We start from the raw sequence: 10,998 nt of genomic DNA, 5'->3' as shown, positions 1-10,998 counted from the left end.
CCCTCACGATCCATAAAAAGGAATGTTATTTTTTATGCTTATAAAGAGTTTTATATTGGGTTGTAAAATAAGTTCGTAGCGTTATTCAATATTTCAATTTAATCTCTGTGTTTATAAAATCATGTTTACTTGGTCAATAATGTTTACATATTCTAAAAAAGGATTAGTTAAGGTGGTTTTATGCATCAGTTTCAACGAGATTCCTCATCTTTAAGTGGTATTTTGCTTGCTCAAAATGGAAGAGAAAAAAATTCATTTTCTAATGAAAATGATTTTGATGATTGTTTATTTCCGAAAAGGAAAATCCTCTGCCCGGACGGTTAACAAAATTTCTGTCATAAGTGGTTTGCTCGGTTCAGCACCGGAAATTTTGACTTGGATGACGTTAAGCGCTCGGGTCGTCCTTCAACTGTTGATGATGACCAAATTCAAGCATTGGTCACAGACAACACTCACTCAACGATACAGGATATCGCAGAAACGCTTAAATGTCTCATGCAAGTGTCTCAAATTATTTTGGGGCTGCAGGATATGTTTCTCGATGTGATATTTGAGTTCTTCATTCGACGGCAAAGAATTTATTGGACTGCATATCCATTAGCGACTCCCTCCTGAAATGGAACATTAATGATCCATTTCTAAAGAGGTTTATAAGTAGAGATGAAAAGTGGGTCTTCTACAATAATATTGGGAGGAAAAAGTACAGGGGATAATGAAGTGAGCTGTTAACGACTCCAAAAGCAAAATTACGTCCAAAAAAAGCTTATGTTGTGCATTTGGTGGAATTGGAAAGATGTCCTTTATTTTGAGCTCTTCCCGCCCAATCAGACCATTAATTCTGCAGTATACTGTACTCAGTTGGAACAATTAAAGCAGCGGTAATAGTGTCCAGCATTGGCTTATCGCAAAGGCATAGTTTTCCATCACGATAGCTCCCGTCTTCACATGTCTTTGCAGACTCGTTAGAAATTATTGGAGTTTCGCTGGAATGTGATCCCCCACCTACCCTATTCACCAGACCTTGCCCCAACAGATTTTCACTTATTTTGGGCCCTTCACAGCCCTCCTAACGGGAAACACTTTAATTCGCTCGACTGCAAAACACTCATAAAGGAGTTTATTGTGCATAATTCTGAGAAGTTCTGGGAGGACGGAATTTAAAAATTACCTGAAACATGGCAACATGTAATAGATCAAAATGGGTCATATATAATTGATTAAAAATATTTACTAGAATCTGAAGTTTTTATTGAATTCACCAGAAATTTTGGTTAAGACTATACTATTTGACCAAATTATTAAATCATGGTGCTCATTCGACATAGCATTTAATGCTCTTTAACTTATTATACCATTACATTTTCGATAGGATGCACACTCCTAGCAGTCGTTAGGAGTTAGGTTTTTTTTAAAAAATAAAATTATTACTATATCAACTTAATTTAATTAAGAGTTTTAGGACCTTCAGAAATGCGTTGCCGTGTTAAGTGTGGTGGATACAAAGTTTTAAAATTATTTGTAGATGTATTTTTTATGGTCTAGGTTTTATGCATCGGGCTCCAGGTCAATATCAGTGGCGTAGCTAGTAATAATGAGGCTCGCGGTGAAATCTTGGATGAGGTCCCTTCGTCCTTTAGGAAGGGGAATCTCCAAGTTTTTGTTTCTTAAAGAAAACAACACAATTACATCATGCAATTTTGTTTCAGTTTTGGGTAATTAAATGCGTTGTTTCAAATAATTACAAGGAATCAAGCATTGGGAAACATCTTCACCTTTTCATCAAAAAGGCAGATTAATATCAATAACAAAAATTCCTATTATAAAAGGAACTTTTTTGTCGACAATGGATCTGATTTATAAATAAAATTTAAAATACTTTTAAAAAAGTACATTTTAATAATAGTGTTGATTATATTTTTATGATTTTTATTTACATCATAAATTTTTAGAATATACTACTGTGGATAGATTTTTTTTTTACAATACTTATAGTTGCCTACATTGCTTAAAACCTTAAGTTACCTTTGTTCTAAGATTGTTGACAATTTTACGTAGGTTATTACTTCTTTCTACTTTGGTGGGATTAACATTGAAGGATTAATATTAATAAATAAAGAATTGTTTAAAAGTTTTCAATTTTGAAATCCTATTAGTTGATAAGACAAGTTTAGACTGTGTTTCTTATGGTTAAATAAATCTTATGAAACATATACATCTCAGTTTGCTTTAAGAAAACTATAACATCTCAAAATGAGCCATCAAAAGAAGGGTTTTAAATATACTGGCACTTCGAAAGAAACAATTGCCTCTCTTCAAAAAAGTCAGTACAAATATTTGTTTTTCTAACTAAACCTCTTAGTTACTTTCAATGCTAATGAATTATCACTTCTAGGTATTGCATCAATGAAGATGATTAACAAGGAATTGGTACTAAACATGCAAAAACTAAAAAAAGAAGTTTCCAGCTCTGCTTCCCAAAATTGTAATTTAAAAGCAGAACTTTACGATATGATAATGGAAAAAAATTCTTTAATGGTATTTAAATTGTAAATCATTGTTTTCAATTATTATTTGTGTTATGCTGTTTTTGAAAAGTATGTTCTTATATTTTTCATTTTGCAATTATTAGTAAAGACTGGTGAATTACTAATCAAAATTTCAAATTTCTTTTGACAACTGGTGAAAATGTCTTCATGACCTTATGTTATCAGTTTATGTAGTATTATTACTTTATTTATTATTATTGCTTTATCAAACATTGTACTTAGTACATGAAAACAGAATTTTACATTATCTTATATTTCCAAAACAATTCCTTACAAAAACCTAATAATGAATTTGTCAACATCAATTGTTTGATGTTGCTTGTTTAAACATTTATTGGTGGTTAAATAAGAAATCACTACTTGGAATAAAATAATTATAATAAAAGCAGCCAAAATCTTATGTTTACTTCCTTAAGGTATCAATTAATTCACTGCTCTCAATTTATCTTTGTGGTTTGGAATATTCGAAAAGTATCAGTGTTTTACCATATTATAGCTGTAGGTAATATAATTTGTGATTGGTAAGATGAAAATTTTACTTTCGTTAAAATGTCAATAGTGGAAACCTGACATTCATTGAATACATTTGTGGCAGCAGTGGGGGTAAAAAAAATAAACTTAACAAGACTACCAGCCAATAGCAAGATGAATATAATTATCAATAAATATTATATTTAAAGATTAGGTGTATTAAAAAAAAAACAACTCAAAACTGCATACATTAAACCTATATTTCCAACAGCAAACAATTTAATAATATAATTTCTTGAATAAAGACAGAAATCTTGAAAAATAAATACTTCTCAATACTTATTATGTATGAACTAATAAAAAATAAACAATATGTGTACAAATCAATTTTTAGAAATTAAAAATAATTTTCAGTTTTAAATTCTATAACTTTTGCATTGCATGCTGCACCTTTTATTGACAATTTAATTTTTTAAAAATAGTTTCTTTATTGAAACTCGAATTCAGAATCTCTGACTCAGAGGAGAAGGGGGGATTTAATCTAGAGGTAACCCACCTATTCTAATCATAATGGGAGGTCAAGTTTTCATTTTATGGGATCACCACAGAAATAAAAAAAATTGACCTCCTAGGCCAGATTTGAATCAGCACTGCTGCAGTCATGCGGCAGTCGCTTAACTCCCTCAGCTACAAACGGCCCAGTGAGGTTCTCACTGTCATTAGGTTCCTTTTCCCAGAACGGGTGGCTCATTACATCTCTGAAACAAAATGACATTCATCATAGTGCCAAAAAATTCAATACCTTATTTTGGTCAAAAGAGCAGACGTATTTTGGCACATTGAGAAGAGATTATTAGAAGATTATCAGACATAGAAGGAGGGAGACAAATACTGCAGTATGTTGATTGATCAATTCACACTGCTTGGGGTCTATGATGCGATCCACACCAAACAGTGCGAACCAAAACCCTTCAAATCAGTCACACTGACCACCAGTCACACAGTGCTTCCCAAGGGGAATAGATTGGCCATCTAATTGCTCACCTTTATCATCACACCAGACACCAGCTTCTGAGCTCTGGGCTGTAAGGGAGCCATCTGTGTAGCAATTAATACCATTATTTGATTCTATTTATCTTTACACTAAATCTAGTGTCTTTTTATCTGCGGTTTATGTCTGTAGTAAATCTGGAAGTACATTAGGGTACTTTCCTCCAATCAGGATCACCATGTCATCTGTGTATCCCTGTTTATAAAAACCTGTAATGTTGAGCATTGAGAACAAAGAGTCAACGACGAAGTGCCACTGTAATGGAGACAGTACACCACCCTGCGACAGCCACTGACTAACAACCCTAACTCCAATTTCATGATCCTTTGTTCCAGCATGGAAGTAATCCATCTGGATACAATCGGATCTATATATTTTTTTCCTTAGCACGTCATGATGATGTTACAAGGAGTTTTGTCAAATACACCTTTGATATCAGCAAAGATGTCAATTGTGATTTCTCTTTGGTCTATTGATTTTTCAATCCAAGATAAGAAGTTATGTAAGGCAACTTCAGAGGACTTTCCTGCTAGATAGGAAAATTGTTTGGAATAGATAGTGTTGACTACAGTTCCTGTTCTCTAATATGCCTGTCTACAGTCTTTTTCAACACTTTCATCAGAAAGAATATAAAACATATTGGTCAAAATGATTTTGTGTCTTCATAAGATCCTTTCTCTGGGTTTGGTATATAGCACACTTTGGATGTCCTCCGTCTATTTTGAATGTATCCAAGTGCAATTCTAAAGAGTTCAAGTAAGTAAACCTTGATCATTGATAGGTCTTTCTGCAATGTAGGAGGAAAGATGCCATCAAAGCCAAGTGACAATGATTTGACTGCCCATTCAACTTTACCAATAGTAATAATTTTATTGGCTTTGTCATTTAGCATATCCAATTTTTAGAATTGGAAGAATTTTATTAATTCGACAAGTAGCCAGAGTATTGTCTCCTTCAAGAAAAAACTTCCTCCAAGCTTGTCTTTTGGTTTTGCAGACAAATTTGTAATACTCAGTAGAGCTTTCTTATAGGTATCGCATCTGCCATATTTTTTTGCAGCATTGAATTCCCTCCTAGTGAGGATTATTTGCTTATTAAGATCATTATTCCATCAGGAGACATTCCTGTTGGATGTCTTATGATACACGAGATTGCTGGTATGATATGAATTCACAACAGCATCAGTCAGTTAATCATAAAAACATTCCAGATGCCAAGTATTATGTATAACCTTTGGACAGCATCTGGTTGATTCTATAAGATGCGAGTAATAGGACTCCCAATCTGTACATCAGGGATTTCACTGCATCACACTTAATTCCAATGGATAGATCATATCTATTGTATTAATGATCTGAGCATGATTCTTCATTGGAGACATGCCAGTTAACTATAGTTTGGCTAACATTATATGTTGCTAAATTAATGTCTATAATTTCTGACCTGACCCTATTACAGAAGGTAGGTTTTCTGCCCCTGTAAAGTATGTCTAGATCCTAATTAATAATAAAATCTAAGATTTTCTCATCTCTATGGTTGTTGTCGGAGCATCTCCATAGCTCGAGGTATGCATTACCATCCAGGGCAGCTAGTATTTGGTGCTCCCCACAATCTATAATCTTCTCAAGCCCTATTATGGAGGATGAGTCTTCATAGAATAAATATTCCGACAATATTGTGATCCCCGCCCTTTCTGTATCACCTTGTGGGGTAAGCTGAGCTGCTGCATGACCTCTGAACAAAGTTGCCAAAGAGGCAGGAGTTGTAGATTACTAATAAAAACAACGCAGGCTCTGAAATGCAGAATCATTTTTGTACTCATGCATATTCTTCGGGCATCTTCAACCCTTTAAGCCTACCTTCATAAAGGTATGATTCTTGTATTAGAATAATGTCAATATCCTCACCTTTGACATACCGTTGCAGTGCACCACATGCAGCACTGTATTGGTATAGATTAATCTACAGCAGCTTCATGTCCATAATTAGTACTTGATGTCCAAGGGCTCAACCCTGGACCACTTCCCAGACTTGCTAGTTTAAGGAGTTCGCTAGCATCTGCAGTGCGGAAAGCAATACCCTCTCCCATGACATCAGGGATTAGTCTCTAATGGACTAGTTGAGGCAGGTCAGAACACAGCTACCCATTCTACAAAAACAGATCATCACTAAACAATGAGTGGAAGCCCTCGCCCCCTCCTCCCCTGACTCATCAATGTCATAAAGGAGGTCTGTAATTTTCTCCTTTAATGCAATACATTGTGTTCTTGTCAGTTGGGTTTGTGGTTGCTAGGCACTATCAAACCCAATAGCTGCCTTGGCATAGCTCTTGGACTTACCCTCCATTTCCCTTGGTTTCTTTGCAACAGGTGCAGAGGTCCCAGGGGCACTCCTTAATCTTTTTCAGCAGCTTGACCTTGCTTTTGAGCCTGCCTGTTGTTTCCACCACCTTAGTTGCTGGTTTTGATAGAAACTTTGCAGTTCCAGTTGCTGAATCTTAGCACAGCTCCCCTGCAATGGCCACACAGTTGTGCTTCAGTACCTGCCCTCTAGATGTAGCAGCTTTATCTGCCGGCTCCATTGAGAATCTAGCAGCCTTGGTTGCCACACTCCGAGAATATCCTGTTGCACTATGACATGGTTTATGCTTCGTAGCCTACTCCATGTGAACAGCAGCCCTGACTGCTAGCTCTGATGCAAGCATTGTAGTCCTGGCCAATGACCCACAGGACAGCTCCATTGCACGTGTAAGCTTTGTCTTTGCTCCCGTACCTGCCCCTTAGGAACAGCAACCTCAGCTGCTGATTCCTGTTAGACCTTGCAGTCTCAGCCACAGACTCATGGGACTGCCCCACCACTTTTACTATTGAGCCTTTTCTGAGTCTTGGTGAGGTATGGTATGGGCTGTGTCACAGCCTGAGATGTGGTAATGACATCTATCACTAAGTCTCCACTGAAAGCAGAATGGCTGGGATTATAAAAATGAAAGTGAAATTAAAGGTTCTTACTTTAACTTTGTGCTCAGCATCGGGTTAGGCAACTGTATCAGCCTGAGCTTAGATTGCTTCAACCTCTTCCTGCCTTCCCATCTGGATGTTGAGCCCTCCTATTTCCTCCATTAGAGATTAATACAGTGCCCTGATGAAGGATTCATTGAGGGTGTATAAATTAATAGACATATCTGAAACATAAGGATCTGAGGAAGAAGAATCTTCAGTTTTAGTTAAATTAATGTTATTGTTTTTAATAATGATGAGAGATAGTTGACTGTGGATAAATTATATGTGGAGAAGGTAGTTGGGGGATTGCAGTCAAAATATAACACAAGTAGGTTGAAATAACTTATTTAATAGTGCCAACTTTTTGGCTAGAATTTTCAGCCTTCATCAGGGCTTAGAACAAGAACAAGATAACAATCAATGAATACAAAAATTAATAAATTAAGTATAAATAAAATGATATAAAGTAAATAATGTACCGAATGAAATTAATAAAATTAAAGTAATGAAAGAAGTGGAAAATAAAATGTATATAATGGTAATTGAATAAGTAAGTAAAAATAACATAATTAAGGAAATAAAATAAAAATTTGAAGTTATATATTTCTTTAATTTTTTTATTTTTACTTATTCAATTGCCTATATATTCATTTTATTTTTCACTTCTTTCATTACTTTAATTTTATTAATTTCATTCTATACAATTATTTACTTTATGTCACTCTATTTATACTTTCTTTTCTAATTTTTTTTCCCCCCAAGTGGATCGATGAAAGACATATTTTTATGCACTCTCTGCCATTTAGGCTCAGCTCAAGGATCTTCCAACTGGCTTGAATATCTGTTACTAGATTCAATACATCTGTGAACTAGACAGGATTAAACAAGGACAAGGAGTGGACAAAGGAGATGGCAGGATCGTTCTATGAGGAAGGGCATATGAAAGCTTTTACCACAACTTACAACCTGCATAGAATGGGAAGGCTATTGTGTGGAAAAATAAATGGCATTTATATGTACAATATTCCATAATTTTTTTTTCAAGAAATTGAGTGTTCTTACTTTCTGGAATAGATAAAAGTTGGATCTAAAACTTCAAAAGCTATGTTTAGAGTGAATTGGAAATCTTAAAGTTGATTCACACTGTTTGACAGTATCACTATTGACAAAGTGGCACATTGTCTGCAAATTAGTCACAGTTCTGCCTACAAAATCATCCACAACAGACTTGGATTTCATAAAGTTTGTGCAAGATGGGTCATGTCCCAAAACAACTCACACAACAAAAAAAAAAAATCAATTTTGAAGTACAGTCTCATCCTTCATATAGTCCTGATCTAGCCCCTTCTGACTATCACTTGTTTGGTCCTCTCAGAAATGGATTAAGAGGCCTTCAATTTACTCCAGACTAAGCAGTGAAAGAGTGCATTCCTGACTCGCAGCTCAACTGAAAACCTTTTTTGAGGCTTCATGAAGCTTGTTCAACAATGGACCAAGTGCGTTGAAAAGCAAGGGGAATATGTCTAAAAATGATGTACTTGTAAGTTTCCTATTTGATTACAATAAAATTTTATTACTACATTGCGGATAATAATTGACTTACACTTGTATATTTATTAAAAACAAACTCAATAAGGTTTTTGAAATATTAAAGTGAAATATGAAAATGATTTAATTAGTTATCTCAATTTCTTAGATAATATTGCTAAATGGTTATATTATATTAGTTTTCTTGAATGTCCAGCATTAATATTCTGAGAGGGACATTTTGTAGTCATTGATGCATTGGCTAGGATGGTTGTTTTGTCTAAGTCATGGTTATGGACAAGGAAATTGTAGTTTTCTCTATTGTTAGTTCATTTTGTAACTATAATTGAATATTACCTTTTATTATACTTTCCATTTATTCTATTCATGATATTTTAAACATATATTGTCATTATTCATAGCAGTGACTCATACTTACACAGCCTTATGTTTTTCAGGAAAAGAACATAAAATTAGTTGAACTTTTGAGATCCCTGCAAGAAGAATCTTCATCAGTTGGGAAACGTATTGATGATTTACTTGGTCCAAGGGACTCAGACAGTAGGTTTTTTTTGTTTTTTTTTAATGAATTATTAATAGTATATAGAATTTTTTTTACCTTAAAACTTTAATGTGGTTTATTAATATTTTTCATCATTCCACAAAACTTGTTCCTGACCGATACCTTAAACTCACTCACTGAACTAATCAATTCAGAGTTCTGGAATGCTATTCAAGCTATTTTGATGTTGTTTAGGTAATCCTATATATTGAACTCTCTTAAAAAATTTGTGAAACTTATCTTTTTCCCTCATTTGTATTACAAATTGTTCATTCATTTTACTGTGTCTGTCAGTTACATATGTTTCAACTTTTGCAATCCACACTACTCACCTCACTATACTTTGTGTATTTTTAAAATTGTTTGCATTGAGTTATTCTTTGGAAACAAGTACTTTGTGCCAGTAGACACAGTATAGTGTTGATACAAAAAAGGCAACTTATAAGAAATATATGGGCCTAGTGTCATATAAATCACTCAGGTCGATTTGGACTGCTGATGAAACCCATTGGAAGGGAGCTGATTTACCTCTAAAGAATCATTAGTTGGAAAAATGTTTGCCGAGCTTCATCACATTTGGCTGATTTCTTCCAAAGTGCTAAAATAAAAAAAATAAACACCAGTTTTCTTTAACAGCATAGTTCAAGTATAACATTTGTTTTTGAGTATATTTTATGGTAAAATATTTTGTGGGTCGTAGATTTTGGTTGAGTGTTGCAGGAAGGTACTGGAGAAATCAATTAAATTCAGCTGCAAATTTTAGGATTTAGATGGACCTCCATCTGACTGATATCTTAAGCCCATTAATCAGTTTGAATTTTATATTACTTGTATATATAAAGTTAGATATAATTATTTTTCAATTAATAATTAACATGTAGCAGCAACAGCACTTTAATAAATACAATGGTCAGTACAAAGACATATTGATTAGCAGGAATATTTACTTATTCACAGTGGTTAAGAAAATAAAGAGATTGTTATTTTGGTTAATTTTGGCCAATTTCAATGCCTAAATGGGCAAAGATTATTTACACACTGTTACTGGAAAGTATTCCCTTTATGATGTAACGATAAAAACCATCGCTTAGGTGAGTTTGCCATAGCCATAATTTTGAGATTAAAAGTAAATTTGTTTAGTATATAGATTTATTAACATGGTAACTTTCAAATCATGGTGTCATTAAAAAGGAATTATATATTGATTTTATTAATCAATATATCCAGATCCAGAGGCCCTAATTGGGATTTTGATCACTTTCTTCTTGTAACTCTTTTTAGAAGCAAATTATCAAATGTTCAGAAAGGGAATGGAACAAAGAGCAAAAGATGGATTATTGAAATATTAAATGGACAGGGACATTAGAAATTGTTCAAGGAAACTGTGTTGGGTCAAGTGATACTATTGGAATGGAATAAGTTAAAGGCAATTATTTAAGTGCCTCTTGATTAGATACTATTAGAAAAGATTCTAAAAGATATAATGAATGGTTTCATGAGGAATTATGTACTAAAGAATAATGATAAGCTAGTAATGTTGCCTATGTATAGCTATCAAGTAATGCTGCCTAAGTCCTCGACAAGTGCTATGAGCCGAGTACTGACATCCTATATGCATTAGTGCTATATGCACTTTATCTACTTTAAGCAAGCCTTTGATGAGGTTAATAGAATTCAGCTATTTAATGCCTTGAAAGTTTGAATGTACTTCTAGAACTAATTAATTTGGTAGAAATGACAATGTTCTTGGCCATTTCGTAAGCAAAAAGATACAGTTTACTTTTGGGGTAGGACAAGGAGATACCCTCTCTACAGTTTACTTTTGGGGTAGGACAAGGAGAT

The 10,998-nt window shown here is 34.0% G+C and overlaps 1 protein-coding gene across 1 annotated transcript in view; it reads left to right on the top strand.

Annotated features, from left to right (window-relative positions):
• The first annotated feature begins 2,020 nt into the window (after window positions 1-2,020).
• Window positions 2,021-10,998, top strand: part of LOC106687844 (putative uncharacterized protein DDB_G0285119) — a 26,085-nt gene continuing 17,107 nt past the window's right edge. Inside the window, exons 1-3 of the mRNA XM_014431987.3 lie at window positions 2,021-2,320; window positions 2,393-2,535; window positions 9,053-9,155. Coding sequence (XP_014287473.1) covers window positions 2,251-2,320; window positions 2,393-2,535; window positions 9,053-9,155 — 316 coding nt within the window. The 5' untranslated portion in view covers window positions 2,021-2,250. The remainder of the gene's footprint in view (window positions 2,321-2,392; window positions 2,536-9,052; window positions 9,156-10,998) is intronic.

Source organism: Halyomorpha halys, unplaced genomic scaffold (genome assembly GCF_000696795.3).
Source record: "Halyomorpha halys isolate HHAL.00 unplaced genomic scaffold, Hhal_1.1 Scaffold1017.1, whole genome shotgun sequence".
In the NCBI taxonomy this organism is placed as follows: domain Eukaryota; kingdom Metazoa; phylum Arthropoda; class Insecta; order Hemiptera; family Pentatomidae; genus Halyomorpha; species Halyomorpha halys.
This window is presented reverse-complemented; position numbering and strand designations above follow the sequence as displayed.